This window comes from Lethenteron reissneri, chromosome 39 (genome assembly GCF_015708825.2).
Source record: "Lethenteron reissneri isolate LAM-NWPU_2019-01 chromosome 39, ASM1570882v1, whole genome shotgun sequence".
NCBI classification, from domain to species: Eukaryota; Metazoa; Chordata; class Hyperoartia; order Petromyzontiformes; family Petromyzontidae; genus Lethenteron; species Lethenteron reissneri.
In genome coordinates, this window is record NC_083817.1 from 2,610,466 (window position 1) to 2,633,388 (window position 22,923).

General features: G+C 50.0%; 1 protein-coding gene across 1 annotated transcript; it reads left to right on the forward strand.

Moving 5' to 3' along the window:
• Positions 1-729: 729 nt before the first annotated feature.
• Positions 730-21,204, forward strand: LOC133352039 (kinesin-like protein KIF2A). The gene is given in 21 exon segments (XM_061567751.1): positions 730-914; positions 4,107-4,201; positions 6,432-6,560; positions 7,137-7,197; positions 8,175-8,312; positions 9,784-9,884; positions 10,085-10,180; positions 10,286-10,340; positions 11,144-11,306; positions 11,954-12,044; positions 12,196-12,259; positions 12,711-12,802; positions 13,465-13,607; positions 14,051-14,081; positions 14,083-14,256; positions 15,333-15,443; positions 15,983-16,050; positions 17,492-17,633; positions 19,581-19,682; positions 20,101-20,236; positions 20,845-21,204. Coding segments are annotated over 21 exon segments (2,133 nt in total). The 5' UTR covers positions 730-859; the 3' UTR covers positions 20,931-21,204.
• Positions 21,205-22,923: the final 1,719 nt, after the last annotated feature.

The following is a 22,923-nucleotide window of genomic DNA, read 5'->3' on the forward strand; positions in this document are numbered from 1 at the left end:
ATAAAATAAAGATCACGACGTTTCGGAGGCAACACAAGTCTCCGTCATCAGGTGGGACAGTCACAGCCAGATTAGCTGCATCAAGTGAGACAATGATTCAAGATGTAATCCCTTAAAAGCGAGTTGAGGGGGGAGGAGAAGGGGGGGCTCATCAGAATGTGGTAGCCAATGAATGGAAAGTATCGGGAGAGAGGGGCCAAAAAAAAAAAGGGGCCGAAAGAACCAAGAAGACAGGATCATCAGTCACGGGGCGAGAGACCTCGCCCACCGCCCCGCACACGACCCCCTTGGCCACGCCCCTCACCTCCAACCACGCCCACTCTCCACTTGGCCACGCCCTCACTTCCGGCCACGCCCACTACACCGACTCGACCACGCCCCTTAACTTCCGGCCACGCCTCCCTCCCGACCCCCGCCCACCGGCACGCGCCCGCATGCTGGGCACGTCCGCGCACTGCGCATGCGCGCGAACCCCATTCAAACCCTAACGGTCGCGGCGGCGGCGTCTGTCGGCGCGCCGTTTGATTCCCACGACACACCGACAGCGCGCCTGGCCACCATTGGCTGCCGCGTCGGCACGTGACCTCTGTCTTGCAAGCCGATTGGGTCAAGCGCGTCACATGCTCCCGCGCTCGGGGCGGGGGCGTGCAGGGGGGGGCGTGGTGATGAGAGCGGCGATGCGCATGCGCTGTGGGAATTGTATCGCGGAGGGGCGGGGGGAAAGAGGAGGGGGGGAGGGGCGGGGGGAGCGTGTGGGGGGGGGAGAGGGGCGGGGCTGCGCGGTTCCCTGGCAGCGGCGCCGCGGCGCGGGAGCGAAGGTTTAAGCACAGAGCCGACACCGTTTGCGGCCACCGCCAACATGGACTTCGGACGCATTAGCGTGGGAAGCTACGTGGAGATCCAGCGCAGCGACGGTGAGAGGAGCGCGAGGGGCAGGCGGCGCGAAGCGACGGCGGCGGGGAGACCCCGGGGGGCCGCGCCCCGCGGGGGGGGCTCTCGCCGCTACTCCGATTGTATTTGGTCGCGCGTACAAGTAGCACGGCCCCCCACGTGATGTCGGCCTGGCCAATTGCGTCAGCGCTCGGTTGGGTCACGTGATACGGAGCAGCCAACCGAAGGTCCGCGTTGCGTATGTGAAGTGTTGATTCTAGCAGCCTGCGCGGGCCTAGGTGTGATGTCTGAAGCGTCGGTGTTGCCTAGAAAGCCTGCCCGGGACGGGGCTGTGTCCCCCGGGAGGGAGAGGTGGGGTCGGGCCGGGTGATGCAGTGCCCTAAGCGGGGTCCGTGACCAGTGTTTGAACACTGCCACCTGAAGTGAATTGCGTTTTTTGATTTAGACAAGACGCTACATGCTTGACCAGAGCTCTCTGCTGTGGGAGAGAGGCTCAACAATACCGGCCGAGACGCCTTCCCGGCCAGCCCCCCTCCCCTGTGATCCCTTAACTACAACACAAACGCGAGACATTAAATTCAACACATTTTCGGATAAACGTACTTTCTAAATGCCGCGTTGTTGTTTTCATGAATGATAATTGCTCGTCATCATTGAATCCACAACCCAACTGCTGCTGTAACGGGCTTCTTGCACCTATCGGCAGCGTACGAGGCCATGTTAATACGAGAACATTTGTACAACTGAACATTTTAGTGCGTCCCCCCCACAGCGTAACCCCGACGGCTTAAGTCTTCGCCGGCAACGCATTTACTGCAAAGCGAGCGTGGCAACTTTTATGGGAACGACACCGTGACGTGGTTCTGTCGATAAATCGATAGAAAACGGCGCGGCGATTATCGCCAGTGGGCATTGCGCCTGTGGTTGCGGCGTAGTTTTAACACGTCAGGCTTTCGCGACCGATATCCATAATATAGGGATTTTGTTGGGGTTAGATTGTGTAAATATGAGTGTATCGTTAAACCAGCCGACACAGCCAATTAGTAATGATTGTCACGTAAAGAAACATGCCGATTCGTTGCAGCACAACGGTGTGTTGGAGAGCAAATCCACAACATTTACAATCTTACATCTTGACTTAAAGCTTTCGTGACTGCAGGAATTCATATTATTTTGGGTCTGTCGGTAAAGTCCCGTAGATAAGTTCAAATTAATAAAAATAAACAAAAAACTGCGACGTTTCGATCGCAACACAAGCGGTCGTCATCAGGACCGCTTTGTGTTGCGATCGAAACCTCGTAGTTTTGTTATTTTCTTTGAACCTATCTACGTGACTTTACCGAAATACCCAAAGAAAATGTACAATCTTCCCTGTGCTTCATAGTCTGAAACCAATACGACGCCTCGCTAATGATGCGATTCCCAATGCAAGGAATAATGCAATAAGCGTGTACAGTAATTGATGTTGACAAGCGAGATGGTGACCAATTCGCCTGAAGGCGGGTTCGTACTTGGCCACGCCGTGCCGGTTTCGCCTTGCGCGTGTAAATCTTTAATGCGAATCGGTCCGTGATGTTGTCCCGTGGAGCCGAGAGGTGACAGGAGGGGTGGACGGACGGTCACTTGTTATTGGCGACTTCCCGGCCACGCAGTCGATCGCCTCTGCTAATTACCGTAACAAACACGAACCGGGTCGAATCAGCTTTGTGCGCGCAACGCAAGCATGATGCTCGCTCGCCATGCAGCTGCGGACCCACACGTGGGTTCGAAGCCAAGGGAGACCGGCATTCTGGTGGTAGGAACCTGATTGTTGTTGTTGTTGAGACAGTTGCATTCTTGAATCTGCGTGATTGTGTACGTCGATACATTGTAAAGCGTGCGGATGGTTTGGCACTTTTCACGATGCTTTGGGAGGAATTGTGTCAGCGTTTTCAAAGTTCTGCGAGTCAAACCATTGCAAGCGGAACTATAAGGGGTTGTGATGGCGTGTTTTTGTTTTGCAAAGCGTAAGCGTGTGTAAGCGTGATGACGAATCTCTTGTAAGACGTGGTGAGCTCAGCAGTTGGCCCACTCGCGCGCAACGCGTTGGTGTTATTGATCGCGTTCACCTTGTCAAAGCGGCTCGATGAAGTCAATCTCGAGCTGGCTGGCGACATTCCCGGTCGCTTAAATATAGAAATGCTGCAGCTACTAACCCCCCCCACCCCCCAAATTAAGCGCGATCGTGAGCGGCTGGAGCGAGATCAAAAATCTCCTCTGCAGCTCCGTTCCACATTTAGCGCAGAAAACGTGTGCGTTGCATTCTGTTCTGTAATTGCAACCTTCAATTCCTCCACCACCGAATCTTCCATGGGATTGAAAGGGGAGTACGCTGTCGCGGTGCGAGTGCAGCTTTGGCCAACAGTCTGTTAGGAGGCTATACGGGGAATCTTTGTCTTAGTTGTAACACTGACCGTCGCACCCAATTTATTGTGCAGTGTTATCCTTTACCGCCGGCATGGTGTGTGTACTTGTGGTTGCCGTGGTATCACGCCATGTAATCCTTTGACCCTTCGGGCACGAGTACGTTTACAACTCCACCCACCACCAACAGCCCCTCACTCGAGACTTTTTTTATTTACTTTCAACGGCCAGGTCTGGGTGCAGTTTCAGCAGCCAAGTTTACCAGTTACGGTTCGAGGCAGGCTGTGTTGCTACCTGCCCACCACACTGGTATTCCTGCCGCTGAAGACAAGCCCACTTTTGTTGGTTTGTCTCCGTAATGTAGGGAGACACTTGATACCAACCAGTCGTAGTCGAGGTAGCGTTGTCGGTGTATCATCAGATCCTTTTGTCGTTTGGTGATACATATTTAACGTGAAATATTGTGCGCTTGTGGGAGGAAAATGTAGTGTCAGCTTTCAGAAATACTGATGAATCGTGCGCATGTCTGCCATTAGTTTTGTCTAAAATAAATTTCAGCATAAAAATTGAAACAACCACTTATCAAACGAAACATGCGTCGGTCATGTCATCCTAAATATGCCTGACAATATGCAAGGGGATTAATAATGTAAGATTGGTACATTCCACGTTTACGACTCTTTCTTTGACGAGTTTGTGCCCTTCTCAACGTATGTGCCGTGAGAACGATTTGGGTTGTTGTGAGCCGACATAGTGTGGCTTGTAGTCATCACGCCATGCTCAAGTGTGTCCTTGTGTCCATATGCCCACAGGAAGAGTTCATCAGGCCATGGTGACAGCACTGAATGAGGACAGTGAAAGTGTGACGGTGGAGTGGTTTGAGAATGGGGAGACGAAGGGGAAAGAGGTGAGGTTTCCACCACTTGTGTTTAAGCAGTTTGAGTAAGCCTCGCATAATTCAAGGTTTGTGTTTTGCATCTTGTATGTTACTGGTTGGTCAGTATTGATCTATGGACAGTAGTGAATTATAAAGAAGGCCATGTGCTCACAAGTGTTGCATATAAAAAAAATCTTCAAGAAAGACTGCCAGTGTACACCAGTGTCATTGTAAAATTAATTGTACGTAATCACCAAGTTGTGATATTCTCAAAAACAAAACGGGCCCTTAATAAACGCGTGCAGCTCTGTGATGGCATAGTTTCCTGGATGATCTAAATTGAGGTCTGCCACGGAAATATAGTTGCACCACTTGACTCGAGTCCACTTGATGAAAATAGAATCGGCTCAGCTTGACAAGTCTAGGACCGAAGTTCACCATTGTGCTTTTCCTCTGTACAATGCCTTTTGCCATTTTAAAAGAGCCCACATTTCTGAAGGTGTATTTCATTTAATGTTTGCTTTGGTAGCAACTGTAGGCTGGATGAAGATTAATAAAATCCTTGTCCCTGAATGATGATTGCTGGAGGCACATGAGGCTTAAGTGTTGGTCGTCCTCGCTTTAGCCCAGGCCGCACACCTGCCGAAGAAAGGGATGAGGCTGTTGAGTCTCTGCTGCTGAGGTTGCTAATGCACTGATTGCACTGTCTCGAACAGCTGTCCTGGATTAGCCCAGCAGTGCAGACCGCCACCTCTCCCGAGGGATTTGTGGGAAATGCTCGGTGTCTCCTTCGCTAACCTTCATCATGCTTACATGATTAACTTTGGGGTCTTTTCCTGCAAATAATTGTAAACGAGGATTTTACTGTCGGCCCATGAGGGTGTTTACATGCACTTGGACATCACAAGTCCGTTTTTAAGCCAGTACAAATTTGAAAGGAATAAGTAATTTTCGGGATATGTGAATCACCACAACCCACTGACCACCATTATGAAGTATGGCCAACCAACTCCCTTGAATCAACAATATGGGGAGATCTTTATCCAGCAGTGATTGACACATGTCTGTAAAATATTACATGTAAGAAGTGTCATGGCCAAATCGGATTTATATGCTGCTGGTGACATACTACTCAAAACTGGTGATAAAACAAACCTTGTCCGCGTTCCCAGTAAGCAGGGCTGTGGCGCCTGCACTGTGTGTCTGCGCTGCTCGTAGTTACAGAGGGAAAGGGCAGCAGCCATTCATTGAGAATGCGTTTGTGTAGAGAGTTAGGAACCATGCCAAAAAGTCGTTGCTTTACAACTGGTTCCTACCCTGTTTGTACAGAATTGGGTACAGTGTTGAGGGCAACACACAAGCTTGCTGCCGCCTCTGCTTACTTGCCACATGCACAGCCTAGATGGAGCCACGATGCATACATTTTTAAATATTGTCTCCGTTCAATTTTCCCCTCGCGGGGGGGAATCCTCGTTTCATTTTGGTTTGTAATATACGTCGCTGTGTCGTATGTATAATGGATGGTGGAGATTACAGTTAAAAGCTTTTGGAACCCCCTGAAGGATTGTTAGGTTGAAGACCGTCCATTCAGCAGGTAGTTTAGACCTCTTCAGTCAGTGTAATGCATGTGTTTTAAATCATATCCTCTATTGATTTATTTACAACTGCTGATCGAAAGACACACTTAGATGGCACGCTTACGTATTCATAAATATAAAAATATCCCTTTCACACACTATTACCCCAAAGCAATATTATTTTACAGACATTCAGCTGTCTTTACAGCTGCATGGCGCGCACTGTTAAATCTTCTTATGCGTCGAGACTGCAAACTGCCAGACAAGTAAACCGATGCTCTGGAAACTGAACAAGTGCTTTGTGAGACGGTCAGCCCCCTGGCATTCATCTGGACTGATGGGCGAATGCGGCGGTTCTGTGTGCGCACTCACTGCTCAGTAGAGGTCATCCAAGAAAGGCGCATGGTTATATGATGTGAAAAAGTGGACTGCGAACGACGCAGTGTAGAAGTGAGTAGAGATTGCCTGCGCTTCAAGTGGCTACCAGAGCTTCCAATCCTGCAGACAATGGAGGGAGGTACTGAATGAATGATTTCCGACCATGGTGGTTGCTTGGTGTGTTTGCTGACTGTTGGGGAATAGCTCGCACTGAGTCGATGTGCTGGTGCCGGCTCGTGCATGGATCGCCGTTCAACCTCGGTGCGGAAAGTGGAGATGGTGATGAGACCGCTGTCTTCCTGCAGATCGACCTGGAGAGTATTTTCTCTCTGAACCCCGAGCTGACGTCAGTGAGCTCGGACGCCGGTTCCGAGCCGGACCCCGAGATGCCGCCACCCGCCACGCCTTCTGTGAAGGCTGGGAGACCCGGGAAGGTGAGGGCTCATCCGGACCTACTGTAAGAGCAGATTGTTTCTTCTAGATGGGAGCCTTTCATAAGTGATCTGCTTTCACCGATCAACAAATTCACAACCTTCAACATTAACTCTGCTATAGAACAAACAAAACGGTAGGTTTACATTTCAGGCAGCGGTATTTACAACAAAGTGGTAATTTATGTTCGGCATACCAACATGTGTTTGAGCCTAAAGTACTGCACGGGCATGTTCTGTGTTTGTGTGTGTCATTGTTTATGCATGTGTAGCTGCTGCATCTTATATCTGCATTGTTGATTTCTTCACAGTTGATTTAAGGTGGTATTTTAAAGCAAAGCATGCAGGCTCATTATTTTAGTACTGTGTGTGTGTACGGATATAGTCGTGCCGGCCTTCATAGGTGCTGGCGAACAGCAAAATCTGTAAAGGCTACCTGGGAGGTCTTTATCTTTGTAGGAATATAGTCATGGAATCAGTGTGTGCATGCTAATTTGTAGTAAGAAGGTATTCCTTGATGTTTTGATCCGTGTGCATAGATGTTTGTTGCTTAAGCCAATATGTGTTTTTTTTTTCCAGACCCGGCGTACCATGATCCCCCTTCGGAATGAAGTCCCTGTTAAGGAGAGTAGAATCTCAGGTTTGTCACTCGCCCACTCTCTCACCGCTGTGGATGGCTTTGGGTCAGGCAGTCAGGTGGCCCCTACTCTAGCCGTGTAACAATTCATCCTCTCCGAAAATTTACGAATTGTCATCATTGAGGATATTCCTTCAAGAATATTTTTTCTTTAATCTCGTTTGTACTGTCTGATTTGTATTGACTGGAATTAATAACTCCTCCCCACCAACCTCTTTGTGATTGGAAGAATTGTCATGATTCATGGTCACAATACTAATTAAGAATGGATTCTCTTTCGGTATAGTGAACTCACATCAACTAATCACATACAATGTGTACGCATAATTAGTCATCAAATCTTATACACGTTTGATGCATCTGTCAGGAGGAGAAGAGTAGGTTGTAATCGCTGAAGCGTTACGTGCCTACCCTGCCCACTGACAGTGTGGGACATGTTCTACAATTCCGTATTCATCATCGGTGTCTGAAAACGAGGTCATAGCCACCGTTTGTGTTTCGTTGCATTTGTGTGTACACTGAAAGCTGTTACCCAGCTGCCAACATTCATTAATCTCTTGTTCGGGTGGGATTCAATATCTGCCAAAGAAGCATTAATAGTACTTTGTATACAAGCCCTCCATTTTAATATGTGCATTGTGTCAACTATCTTTTCATAATAGAGCAGCTGCACATTGGCTGTATGTATGGTTATGTGCCACGTTTTAAAGCCTATTGCTAAACCATTATAACCACGCATTATCATGGGAAATTTCTCAAATAATAATGTAATTTACAGTGAAAGATTATGCTGTATAATTGATCACGGTTCTGTAGAGTAGAAATTTGGCACAATTAATGCTGCTTCAATGCTGTTTAACCATGCTAGCTGACCATTGGGTTGACATGATGGCCTCCTGCTTGTGGGTGGGTGCCGGTGGTGGTGCCGATTGTGGGGCTGCCGGTGGTGGCGGTGGTGGCGTCGTGTTGCACTGCTGCAGCACTACCGGTGCGCAGGCGGCCCAGCACAGTGATGGAGCAGGGGGTGTCAGCGCCACAGAATGGCAACCACGGGGAAGGCTCTCCCGCCGGCGCCGGCCAGCTCGGCAAGAAAGAGTTACCGGGACAGCAGCAGCAACGTGAGTGTGGGAAGGCACAGTCGAACATGTAAAACCGGAACCTGGGTGTAGCGTGTCTTGAATAAGTAAAAAGCTATTGTTTTTTTTCCTGGTAATGTGTGGTAATTAAATCACTTGATGAATATGTTGATTAGTAGCTAGAAGTCACTTGGGTCCAAAAAATCTTTATTCCAAGGTCAGGTCTGGTCAAAATGGATTAACTGCAAATTGTGCAATACTGTCATCGTATTGACACAGCCGTGAAATATTGTAAAGTGAAGGGGCACAAGCAGGCCGGTTGACGGCCTGGAAGGGCTTGGAAGCCCCCTGCCGCCTGCGAGCGTCTTGGACGTGGCTTCTCGTGTTTCTGCCCCGGGGAGAGGCGTTTGTTTGGCGAAGCCTTAAAGGGCAGAGGCAAACGTCGTCGTGATGGTAGCCGAGTGACGTGACTGCTAACAGTGCTCTTGTGACCTTCACCCCTGTGCCATCTGTCTTGTGAGAATAATTCTCAATTATCCCGGCCACAATGGAGACACAATGAAGGCACAGCGGCTGCGCTGTATGCCCTGGTGACTGCCGTGGTTTAACGTGGGGTTTATGCTTCAGTGTTCTTTGTTGCAAATATCAGAAAAGCCCATTTTCTAAGCGCAGACAATGGTTGCTTTGTTCGAGTTAAAATCGGCCTGAATATTTACATTCAACATTGAAGCCTGCACTAGACGTAGGTCGTCGCAGCAGATGTTGGCGCTCCACGTTGAAGCTGGAAAAAAAACCATTGGTGTATTGAGATGGTGATGTCATACGCAACAGTCGCCTACCGCTGACATCGTTCAGCAATCGTACAATAAAGCTGCTTGTCTTGAAGACGGCCGATTATTGAGACCTTGCCACTGACCCCACCTCGGTTAACCAAGTACAACTAACTGCTCTAACATTGTTTTGACTGTCACAGACTTGCGTTGATGTTCGGGCATTATTTTACAATAGTGATGACAACTCCCATATAGTAATCTCTGGGGGGTTAACAACATTGAAATTTCACTGTTGAAAATTTTTGTATCAATTATTCCTTTAATAATGTTTTATATTCCTTGGCTTTGCCCCAGCCGTGACAGGTGACACGACTAAATGGAATCTTTAACTCTGAAGCTAATGTTGGCTTCAGAAATAGTTTTCCATCGTAATGCTGCTTGTGTATAAGTTACTGGTGGGACGCTCGTTGGTATTCAGTTGTTCGGGTTATGTCTATTTGTTGAATGATTTTTAAATAGAACTTGCATAATTACACCGTGATTTTGTAATTGTCAGCACAGATAAGTAGCAGAGCAGATAAGCCAAAGTATCAGAGATCATGTGTTTTTGCAAAAAAAAAATTTGCTTTGAAAATATATATATCTTAAGCTTTCAAATGACTCCCCAATATGTGGATGGAATTGAGGCAGATGTCACAGGCCACTTACATGACCCTTTGGCAATTCTCGCGTCGTGACAGCTCGCAGAAAGTCCAACTGCGTAAAGGAGGTGGAGAAGATGAGGCGGAACCGCGAGGAGCGGCGGGCGCAGCACCAGGAGATCCGGGAGAAACGGGCACAGGTGGGGCTGGCTGCCCTGGCGGCCTCAGGCGACTCGTGACACACGGAGCACGGAGCACGGCCCCGTGGCAGGGGTGGGACACCTGTAGCGGGGAGCAAGCAGGAGGGGAGCGTGGCATTGAAGTTGCTCCGGCAAGAAATGCTCGCCGCGGCGGCGCTCGCTGACGCTGGTCCTGTGTTGCTGCGTGTGTTGTGTCGCAGGACTACGACGTGAGCTACCCCAACTGGGAGTTCTTGGTGATGATTAAGGAATTCCGATCGAGCCTCGACTACCAGCCGCTGTGTCTCAGCGACTCTGTAAGTGCGGATGCGCGCGTGTGTTCCTCCGACTGCGTGGTGACGGTGCACGGTACGTGACGTGGCTTGAGCTCGACGGTTGAAGTCGTCGCATTTTTCTTGCAGATAGAGGAAAGCCGGATATGCGTCTGTGTCAGAAAGAGACCACTGAACAAGAAAGGTAAAGTGGACGTAAGATCACATCCCACTTATGTATAGTTTAAAGTTTTCGTCAGAGTTCATTAAAAATGTTAAGTGTATGCAGTTGCCCTGTGACGTGTACGGTTGGTTGAGCATATTCTACTCCAAACGGAGATCATAAAACGTAGCATTGGAACGTCGTGAGCTTAAAACTAGGCATGTAACAATTCGGTGATTTAAAATAAGTTTTGTGCCCACAATACATTTTATTGTGTGTGTACGTATAAGGATCGATTGTTTACGAATTACACAAAGCATATGCTGATAAACCTTCATGGCAGTGGCGCAAACAAGACGGCGTAAATACGCGACAGACAATACAACCGAGGAGGGTACCAAGATCAAAACGACTGAATTCTTGAGAGAGAATTGTGACCCTCAATTTGTAACGTCTCATTGAATCACCCTGGGATGGGGGGTGGGCAGTGGTGGGGGGGGGGGGGTGAACGATTACACACCATTACACCATGTGTAATGGGCTGAAGCCATACAACACTTCGTCTGTGTTTGTTGCTCCTCAAAGTAATCGGATTACTAGGTGGTGACATGTTTGTGGTCACGTGGGCAGTGTGTCACCGACGCTTGATGAGTGTGGAGCAGAATTGGACACGGTGCAGGGTTAAAGGTGTACTTATTTTCAAAAAGAAGGTTCGATCTGCAAACGGGATTAACCATCGCACGGATAATCGTGAGTTTACTGTGAAGAGCGGTGGTGAAACAACTACCAACAACAACGATGGCCGAGTTTTCACTCGAACCTCACCCCACCATGCTGTGCGGCAGAGCTGGGCCGGAAGGAGATCGACGTCATCACCGTCCCTAGCAAGGACATCGTGATGGTGCACGAGCCCAAGCTCAAGGTGGACCTCACCAAGTACCTGGAGAACCAGACGTTCCGCTTTGACTACGCTTTCGACGAGACCACCACCAACGAGATGGTCTACAGGTGGGTGGGCTTGGGGCAAACGGGAGGACCGGCCGGGGCAAACTTGCAGCAGATGTCTGCTGCTGTAGAGGCCAAGGTCAAGAGGTCATTGTGTCTGATGTCGTTGATGCCCACCGCACCTCGCCATTTATTCCATCTGCGAGAGGTCTCACGGCTGTCAAGCAGTCAACACCCACCACTCTTGATAGTATCCCACCATCTGGCTTTGTCTTTCCCGTGGTTGCCAACCTGTGGACGCTATTGTCATGCCTTTCTCAGTGACCCGCGCTCCTCCACCCTGCCCACGTGGTTCCACCCACCGTAACCTATGATCGCGACTGCGTCTGCAATGCTTTCTGACTTCATGATGAGTCTTCATTTTCAAGTTGCTTTTACCCTGTCCTGACATGAGCATCCTCCATTTCTGTTGGAGTCGATGGATGTTTGTGGAGGTTTGAAATTGTATCGATGTTCCGTGAGGCTGCTTATCCTGCAGCTAAAACTGACACAATGTGTAAGTTAGTTGTAATAATGTGTGACTGCATTTGTACATTGTAGCAAAGTTCGTATATGTAGGAAGAACTGGTCACACAAACCTGTGCTGTGAGAATTGCCCCGAATTATACAAACGCTGCTCGTCTTGATGCCATTTCTGCTCTGTGGTACAGATTCACGGCCCGTCCTCTGGTGGAGACGATCTTTGAGAAGGGGATGGCCACGTGCTTTGCGTACGGACAGACAGGAAGTGGGAAAACCCATGTGAGTGCTGCTTTTTGTTGCCTGTTGCACGCCCTGATGCCCACTTGCCACCATGATCACAATTGGCTACGTACGGGGCAGAAGAAATTCAACATGCATACATTCATCCTTGCATGAGTGTTAACCATCACCGCTTCACCTTCCCACACAGACCATGGGCGGTGTGTTCTCTGGGAAGACTCAGGACTGCGCTAAAGGCATTTATGCCCTAGCAGGTGAGACGTAACCAAGTGATGACTTTCGATATTTTAATACTGGAGTGGAGTGGCGGCATAGTGGTTAGCGCACCGCGCAATGAACCTGCCCGCCCGAGTTCGATTCCCGGCCACAGCTAACATCGGTTGCGAGTAATTCTCGAACGGATGTTGAATCTCCCCATTGCCAATCCACACTACTGACCAACGTGGCAAAGTGTGGTCAACAAAACTCCCGTGATGGACACGACTTGGGGGGGAGGCTATTCATCCACGATTGGATTTATTAATGAGTGTAAATTATTTTGAATCGCACGCTATTGTCTGCATGCGAGTGTTGTAGCTGTGTATATGCGATAAGGATGCAATCATATGTACCTTCCAGTATGCCCTTGTTTGGCTATTGTTCAGGCATCACACATGGTTGGCAATCGCCAAGGAACATTACTTATTGCTTTTTGTTTTTTGACAGCGCGGGATGTGTTCCAGTTTTTAAAGCAGCCTCGCTACCGGCAGTTAAACCTCCAAGTGAACGCAACCTTCTTTGAGATCTACAGCGGAAAGGTGAGATTTAAATGAGAAACTCTTACCCACAAATTGCTTTTTTCAGTCGACCACAAATACCCATATTGATGGGCACAATGGACGTTTTGTTTCCTTTCAGACGCTGACATAGAAAAATGTGTCGTGGGCGGTGGTTGTATCCATTGATTATCTAGGTTCGTGTGCATAAACTTGCAAATTTGTCTTCGTCGTCCATCGTAGATGGTTCAGCTGCTTAGTAAGCAGCAGTGAGCATTGTGAGGGCTGTGCATGTGTGGTTGTCCGTGTGTGTGTGATTGATATCAAGTCAAATTCGATTTGTGATGGCATCATGTCACGAGACGAATACATTTACATTCGGAAACTCTCGCAGCTTGCAGTCAAACAATGACCCTGCAAGATGATGTGACAGAATTAGTACTCAAGTTACTTCCGTACCAGAGGCACTGCTTTTACATGACTTGCAAAGAGTGTTCGTCACATGTCAAACCACATTTTGTGTTGATTCTCAGAGCTGGAATTGGCCAAATTTATTTTTAAAAACTAATTTGAGAATGATCTGTTATTTTTGTGCGGCGTCGAGCTAGCAGCTTGGGGAACCACCTAGGACACGCGACGTAAATTTGCCCGGTCTCGTGATGGGTGAGAGTCCGAACCACGCTCCGTGGTTTTCTCTCTGGCAGGTGTTTGACCTGCTCAACAGGAAGGCGAAGCTGCGCGTGCTGGAGGACGGGCGGCAGCAGGTGCAAGTGGTGGGGCTGCAGGAGAAGGAGGTGTCCAATGTGGAGGAGGTGCTGCGGCTCATCGAGATGGGCAACAACTGCAGGTGCTCCGTCGTCCCCAACGAGTTAACGCCACAAAGCCGAGTTCCTCTCACCTCCTTGTGTGCTGCGATCCTTCCCACTCCGACAGAATCTAAGAGGAGATTGCGTGTCTTTTTAGTTGTTAACGTGAGCGACTGGGTCCCGCTGGGCTATTTCTTTCAGGATCATCTTCAAATTGCCGTTCTTCTATGGGCAATTCCCATGGTAAATTCTCCACCGCTCACTTTAATGAGGTTAAAACAGGCTTGGCGTCGTGCCGTGTAGTGGCTATTCCTACCATCACCACTAGATGGAAGGCTTCAACCATACGTAGCATAAGACAACGCATCAATTCATTGATTTAAATCAAGGTTGCGCGTAATGATCGGGTAAAGTTATTGTCGTGCCATGCAATGAGTGTCAGGTTACAAGCCTCATTATATTCCGTTGCCGTGTTCCCTTGTAGAACGTCTGGGCAGACGTCGGCGAACGCGCAAGTCGTCGCGCTCGCACGCCGTCTTCCAGCTCATCCTGCGGCGTGCGGGACGCATGCACGGCAAGTTCTCGCTCATCGACCTGGCCGGCAACGAGCGCGGCGCCGACACGGCCAGCGCCGATCGGCAGACGCGACTGGAGGGCGCCGAGATCAACAAGAGCCTGCTGGCGCTCAAGGTGACGACCGCGTGCCCATGCACTCGCTCTGCTGGACATCTGTGAAATAGCTTTATAGCTCATCGGATTTCTCCAGTATAATTAAACATTCTGATTCACTCACCACAAATATCCTGGATAGTAGAGGTTTCCCTGCATTTTGTTCTTGGTGTGTAATCGTTCAGCCCCCCCACTGCCCACCCCCCATCCCAGGGTGATTCAATGAGACGTTACAAATTGAGGTTCACTATTCTCTCTCAAGAATTCAGTCGTTTTTATCTTGGTACCCTCTCGGTTGTATTGTCTGTCGCGTATTTACACCATCTTGTTTGCGCCACTGCCATGAAGGTTTATCAGCATATGCTTTGGGTAATTCGTAAACAATCGATTCTTAAATTTCGATTTAAAGCTTTCGTGACTGCAGGGATTCATCTTCTTGGTTCTTTCGGTAAAGTCACTACGCGACGTCGTTTTTATCTTGGTACCCTACGTGACTTTACCGAAAGAACCAAGAAGATGAATCGATTCTTACACGTACACACACAATTAAATGAATGTATTGTGGGCACAAAACTTATTTTAATCACCGAAATAGCTTTATAGCTCATCGGATTTCTCCAGTATAAATAGATATTCTGATTCTATGTTCCTGCCCCCTTGGCACCATTGGCCCCAGACTCAGCTTGGTTGCCGCCATGCTTGTTGTTAATACGACAAGCAGTCTGTCATGCAGCGCGAGGTCAAATCCAACTGTGCTGAACGTTAAGTGGCTGTAGGTTTATTAGATTGTTGGTGTATATAGGGGTCCTGCTGCACGTCCCGCTCTCTGTGAGAGTGCATTTTCCGGCATGTGTGTGCGTGTATGTGCGCACGTGGTTCGTTTTAAATGATGCATACGTGGTGCGGTGGTTTAAACGTGATGAATGAGGAGACGAAAGCGGCTAGACGTAGCGCAGGCCCACGCCGCTCTCCTCGTGCGATATCCTGGCCTTCAACGGCGTTTGCGAGCAGCATTCGGCCCAACATTTTGTGTAGGCTGCACGGGGGATCTCCCTCTTTGCGTGCGTGTGGTGGGCGTGCGTGTGGTGGGCGTGCAGGAGTGCATACGTGCCCTCGGCCAGAACAAGCCGCACACGCCGTTTCGCGCCAGCAAGCTGACGCAGGTGCTGCGGGACTCCTTCATCGGCGAGAACTCCCGCACGTGCATGGTGAGACAACGGCACTCGGTGCATGGGCCGGGCCGGCTCGAAGCGCAGCTGTCGCACAAACTACCGTTGGATTCTTGAAATATTTTGTCTTCCATGAGTGGTAATGTTGAGTAACACACCGTAAAATCTGTAAAATAATTCCCCATCCGGATTGCGAGTTTGTGCGTTTTTTATAGGGCATGACCTGACCTTGTAGAGCAGGCAAAAATCTTTAATGGAAAAAACTAACAGCTCTCGGTGTGCACCGTCTAACTGCCTTTTGCGAGTTGCACAGCAATCAATAGGGGTCGAATATTAGAGAGTGTGCACAACGCACTGTTGCACACACTCCCTGACATTGTGTGAGTGGCGGTTGCATGCCATTCATCACCCACCCAGCGTCACGAACGGGCAACAACTACAAAAATGTTTGGTATTCACGGTCGCTCGATTGCGCTGAATGTGCCACCGAAGCTGGCGCTGTTCAAGCGAAGTCGCCGTTTTACTGACCTGGAGGCATCTCCGTGTACATGTGGCTGGCTTTTGTTCACTGTGACCAGATCGCCATGATTTCCCCAGGGATGAGCTCCTGCGAGCACACTCTCAACACGCTCCGATACGCTGACAGGTAAAGCTTACACCTATTATTGTCCCCTGTTCTCAAAGTTTTTATCGTCTTTTAGCATTACTGAAATGCCCATAAGGATACGTCTGAATAATGATGTAAGTTATTTAAAACAGCTTGTTACTGTGTACAAAAAAATGTCTTTAAATGATTATGAATAACCGTACTGTAAAGTAGTGGCTCATAATAATGATGTTAAGATGCATTATTGCTGTCAAGTAATGTTTTGCTTAAGAGCATTGTTATTGGCATAACCCTGCTCTAACCCTGAGACCCAACGCCTGACGTCGCTGTGACAGTGTCGTGAGCCCGAGCTTGCTACAATCGTCTATTGGTCTGTCTCGTTAAGCAACGCCGAGCGTCCTGCTACCGGAAATGTCATAACGCGGGCCGCGGCTGTTGCATCTCCCGTTGTCATGAGCTGTCGTTTCTCTCGCCTCTCCTCACCGCTTGCGCGCACGCCGCCCGCCCTGTGCCCTGCGCCCTGGGCTCAGGGTGAAGGAGTTTGGAATTAACCCCATGGACATCCCTTTCCTGTCAGCCGGAAGCACCCAGTCCGACCTCTCTCCCTCTGCGCTGTCCGACTCTGAGTATGCTCTGTGCGGGGGTGGGGGGCGTGCATCGTAGGCATCTCCCCTAGGGGACGACGACCATGACTCGTGCACCGTTCGGGGCTCATTCATCGCATCGGTTTGCGAGCGCACGCTGAGCGCTGTGGCCTTCCGCGCTGCCTGCGACACGAAGGCTTAACGCTGCTGACGTGGCTTCACGTTTATGGCTGGAGGACTTGCCCGCTATGTGTCATGAGATGGGGCATGGTGGGACCCCGGAGAGATACCCATTGATACTCTTAGTTCTTTCGGTAAAGTCACGTAGGTAAAAAATTAAATTAAAATTAATAATAATACAAAAAATTTATTTTATTTTTTACCTACGTAACTTTACCGAAAGAACTAAGAGTATGAATCCTTGCAGTCACGAAAGCTTCAAATCTAGATACCCATTGACCTACCCACATGCCAGGACCAACCCCTGGCTGTACCTCTTTCCCTCCTGCTCGTACTTAACGGTGTTATTAAACACTTCAGGGAGGGAATTTCTTTCGAGACTAATAATTAGGTACAGTTCTACTTGAGGTCACTGAGAGTGACTGAGGGTCTGGACTGTGTCGTGTTCATATTACCCCAAGCTGAAACTATAGCATGCAACTTATGTGTGTGTGAGTGAACCATTTCACAAAAGACATCGCACTGTGTTTTACTTGATTGCTTCATGTGCGCGTGCTGACCCTGCGAATGATTCCCGCATGCTACCTGCGCGCAACGAGCAGCAAACCCGGTCAATGTGCGCGCCATCTACGAGTCGCTCGCCCGCCGATGATGAGTTCCGTTGGTCCACGCGCGCACTCATCATTCGTGCACGTCTGTACGCGCGTGCGGCACAGGGTGAAGGAACTGGGGGTGGACCCTTCGGTGCCAGGCGTGGGCGGTGCCCACAGCCCCGGCGACGCTCCCAGCGTGTCGGCGCCCAGGAGCGTGGGCGCGTCGCCCGGTCGCGACGACCTCAAGATCCTGTGCGAGCAGAACGTAAGCCGTCGCCTGGTGCCCGGCCTCGCGCGCTCACAACCCGCACGGCCAATACGGCCTCTTGTCGTGTCGGCGCGAGTGGCGCACGCCTCCACCACACTTTTGCCCGTGTCATTATTTGTTGTTATCTGTGCATGTCACGCGCTTGCGCTTTTGCACCGCACTTAATTTTTGAGGTCTTGCGTGCATATTCGCGGAGACTTCTCTTTGATTGCTCCGGTGTAGTTTAACTGTGGGTGGAGTTGTGTTGACGCGGTGCGCTGAGAGCGGTCAGGAACCTGGGTTCTGCCGAATAAATTTCTGAATGCATAATTGTAACCTAGCGACTAATCCCTAAGCACATTAACAAGCATCATGCAGTTAGCCTGATTATACAGCACTTTGTTACATCAACTATTTAAGGTTCTTGACTTTAATTAAGTAGCAAACCAAATGCCTTGGGTCAGCCGTGGGGCTTATTTCTCTCTCTGTCCTCTACACGCGCAAGACAAAAGCTGTACGTTTGAGAAAAAATTGGCCACAGTGCACAGGATGCTTTGTGCTGGCTTTTTGACGGCGCCCGTTTGACCGCGTGCGGATGGTGACGGCCTCTGTTGGTCTTGTTGCGTGTTGTTTTATTTTGAAGATGGGATCACTCGACCTGCTAGATGACAGTGTCGAGCTCATCAAGCTGTGCGATGGCTATTTTACTTTGAAAGGACTGCAGGTTAGGCCCCAGGCTCTTCCCTTGCTTTTTTCAGCGCTTGCAATGGGACCGTTTGTTTGGGCACCATTGAGTGAAAAACAAAAACACAAAATGTTTTGAAAAAAACAACATTTCAGAGTCTTCACGTAATGCCCTCCTGAACTCGTCCTTTTGCACATTTCTCAGAGTGCACGTTTTAGTTATGTATTTAGTTTGCATTGTGTTCCATGCCCATTCTCTTCTCAGCCGACTCGGGCCCAAACAAACGAATCCACAGCTTAGACGACACTGTCAAGAGAAAATGATTTTAAATGCCTCCCTTGAGCTCGTGACCTGGCAATGTGTGCGCTGCTTATTCGCATGCTCGCTCTGAAAAACATCTCACCATTTACATTTCACGCACGGCACCAAGAGAACCTGCAATATTGGAGCCACCGTATATGGCAATTTGTTTTACATTTTCAAAAGGGTAACTTCCCGTGGTGTTAATCGACTTGTTCTCATAGCAAACGGTGGCAGCGAGTGCAGTGGGAATCCTTTTCATTTGACAGTGGGCAGGCTTGAGGTGAAGTTGATGGTAGTGCTGTACTGGTAACACAATCACGGTCCGCATGGCTAACAGCAACGCCATTTGCTCTGTAAAAGATTTCGACCAGTCGAGTTTCCCCCCCCCCCTCCACGCAACTCATTTCTTTAAAACCGCTTTTTGTGTTTAATTTGTTGTCCTTCTCCCCCCCCGCACCTCCGATTAGCACGGTTGGCGGAATAAGATGAACATACATGCATACAATCATTAACACATTCCTCGAATAAGATCCACAGGCTTTATTCGACAGATTAGTTCCTCACAAAACCACCCTGATGGCTTGCCAACATGCGCTTGTGTGTGTTTGCGTGCGTGTGTGTGCGTGCGTGTACGCAGTAGTGTAGCAGTTAGCGCGCTGCCCTACGAACCCGGCGACCCGAGTTCGATTCTCGCTCATGACCAACAACGGTGACGATTATCTGAACCGATCCTGGGTCTTGCCTAGGTCGACTGAGCCTCAAATGAGTACCTGGTGCGGTGTGTTAACATTGCCACTAGGGAGACAAAGGCGGCCGGGCCTGGTGCTGACCACCCACCCCCTCGTATGCCGTGCCGGTCTTCACAGGTGCTCGCTAACAGCACTTGCCCCAACAATCTGTGAAGGCTACACGGGCGATCCTTTGTCTTTTGTACGCGTGTGTGCCTCCTGCGGCTTGCACTTGCGCACGCGTGTCAGGAGGAGGAGGTGTCCCCCCAGCTCTTCACGTTCCACGAGGCGGTGTCGCACCTGGTGGAGATGGAGGAGGAGCTTGTGGAGGATCACAAGGCTGCCTTCGAGGTTCGTTGCCGCGTAGACGGTCGCGGCAGAGAGTGAGCGGCACGGTGCGGCGCGCACACGCCCACCTTGCTTGCGGGGGTCTGCTCTGCTCCGAGCCAATGGGAATGGGGTCACGCGCGACCGCACTCCAACGCACCCATGCGCGCGCGCTTAATCCGCCACGTGTGGAACCGCCCACGTAGAAATCCGAGATGTACGTTAATGTTGAACGTCAGTAAACTGCGCAAGCAAAACCTTGCAAACAATGAAAAATAAAATGGTCAAAACGAAACTGCAAAGAATCGATTGTTGACTTGAATTGCGACCCTTAAGTGAGTGAGAGGAGGCAGGAGAGGGTTTGGGGGTGAATGATGACATGCCGAAGGCACGCACGCACACACACTCACGTGCCAACGCTACATGCGTCCGCCCCCGGCAGGAATCGATCCAGTGGCTGGAGGAGGAGAAGACGTTGCTGGAGATGACAGAGGAGGTGGACTACGACGTCGACGCGTACGCCTCCCAGCTGGAGCTCATCCTCACTCAGAAGCTCGAACTCTTCTCCACCATGCAGGGTGAGTTTCCCTGCCGCCGCCGCCACCGCCACCACCACTAACTCTGTCTGCTCTGTGCTCGATACCACCTGGGATTTTTGTCCCGGGCTGCCCGGCACGATGTTGAACATTGGTAAGTGAGAAGACAAATGGCCTAAACTTATAGGTCAGGTGTTGCATCGTGGCCTTGAAACCTGATGACCTACGTTCGATTCGCCACCATGGCTCACATCAGTGGTGACTGATAAATGAACCGGTCCTGGGCTCCCCCGCCCCCACCCCTACCCTTCACCAGCCTCCACTGACCAACGTGGTGAGGTATGGTCAAACAACCTGCATGACCAAAAGGCGTGGAGAGGCGTTCACGAGTGGATTGAAAAAGGACTGAAAACTATTCATTATTTCCAACTAAAGTGGTATTGAGACGTGAAGTAGATGTTCTGGGTCAACGCACTAAAGGCACTGACGAGGGATTTTAGCCGAGACGTCTCTGCTTGATCTCATAAGGTCTGCGCAGAGGCGTCACTATGCCGGACATACCCTTGCTGCTCTGAGGGGTGGTGGCGGGAGGAGAGGACGTTTACGGGGACGTGGGTGACACGTGGTGGGGCTGCCGTGTTCCCCTACAGAGAAGGTGAAAGCCTTCCGGGCCGCGCTGCAGGACGAGGAGCAGGCGAGCCGGCAGATCGGAGGCCAGCGGCGGCCCCAGGCGTGATCTGCCCCACCCCGAACCACCCGTCGGCGCCGCCCCGGAAGGCCTCCAGGGTCAGATGGACTCTTTGTCCTCTCGTCGGCAGCATCAGCATTTTATTTTTGGAATAACTGCAAGTTGAGCGACGAGAAACACTTCATCGATCGGCATCTTCGTTGTTCAATTATTTTTTTTTATCAAGGTCGATGAAAACATTACCCGACGTCGACCAACTGGATTTACTTGTCTGCGTGTTGCTGCGTGATTTTAGTGCCACGTGTTGTTTTTTTTTTGACAACTGAACATGAACAGGTTGTCCCGGTTCGAAATGCGTCAAGAAAAACTTGCACTTATTGCAAAAATGAGCGAGGCGTTGCCATCGCAAGCAGGGCGGCCCTACTTAACCACCACGCCCGTAGTTTGCCGTAAACAATTTCTCGCGAGAACCTACGGTTAATGCGGCGCAAACAGTCGTGCCGAATGGTGGCGTGTGTGCGGTGCGTGTCGTTTTTACCGAGCCTGACGTCGTTCACCCTCTCCCACCCATCCCGCCGGCTTTGCGTTGTGCAGACGTCGACGCGGCCGTTCGTGTGCGAGCTCCCCCCCCCCCCACCCCGTGTGCTGTGGCCATCGTCGCCCGTCTCGTTCTGGGCTGCGCGTCGTTTACTACATTACTACACACGCCCCTCTCCACCTTGCGTAGCTTCTGGCCCCGTTCACTCGATGGGCGCGCGCGCGCCCCCTTTGGGGATCCTCCATGTACCTTACGACCGTAGTCGCTGCAGCTTCTGGTTTGTGTCGGCACTGGTGGTGATTTAAATTTAAAAAATGAGCCCACCACCAACCCGGGAGGGCGAGCCCATGGCCAGGTAGCGATCTTACAGGGTACTGCGCTCGCTCGCTCTCGGCCCAGACCTTTAGCACGTGATCGAGTCGCTGTCCATCTCGGTAAGGTGGAGTTTTGTGTGTGCACCGAGTTGATGCCCTTGTAAAAAAAAAACTCGTGATTTGAATGGTCTGTATTATTGTCGTTAAATCAAACTTGAAGATGATCTGAAGTCCGTCACGTTCCCAATGTCGCATAAACATTTCTGTCGTTTTTGGAGTTGCATATGGGGCCTCGTAATTTAACCATTTCAGTGTTTTAATTGTAATGCAATAACATTGTGACGGTAGTTTTATTTAAATAAGATAATACAAATTAACCTAAATGTACTTGACTACAGATCCTAACCAAATACTGTGACGTCTGCATGTGGCCGCCACTTTTATTGAGCAAATTGAAGGAAAAGTACATTAACGAGCCTACAGTCCGTTGAGTAACACTTACACTCTTGTTATGAGGTTAAAAAGCATAGACTTGTTGTCAGGAATCCCTTCCACGTGGTTGGTCATAGCTTTTATAATTGTAAATAAATTTAGTTTTTGGATCCTAGCAAAAGTTTTGCTTGTTAGTCCCACTCCACCTGGAGACATTGAATTGGGGTCTGTTCCCTTTTGGAACTACTGCAAGGTGGGTTCGTCCAGGGCCATAGCCACTTATGACGCGCTATTTAATTTCTTACTCCAGATCATTTACGTGCCCTTGAAACGCATTCCTTTTTATTTGTGATGTTTACTTCTGCGATTCGATTATTATACTATTAACGTAAAGTTGCGTCGTCGTTTGCCTTTTCCGTTCATTGCCTTTTGTGACAACAGCGCTGGCACCTTCCCCCCCCCTCCCGTTGCTCTCCCAGTCGAGGGGGTTTAGTTTGTGCGCTGTCGAGAGGCACAGAGAGGAGGGGGAAGGGGGGGGGCCCTTGCATGCGTCTCCCCCCCCCCCCCCCCCCGGCACTCCTCGGGATTGCCTCGGGAAAGGAAGGAGTCCCCCGGCTTCCGTTTGCTGTCGTGCGCCCCCAACCCTCCGTCGTCCTTGTGTGCGAATTCGGTGCCGTACGTTCCGGAGGAGATTCACCCACGCCCCCCGCCCCCCCGAAATAATAAAACTTTTAACGTGCTTCACGACGCGTGGCCA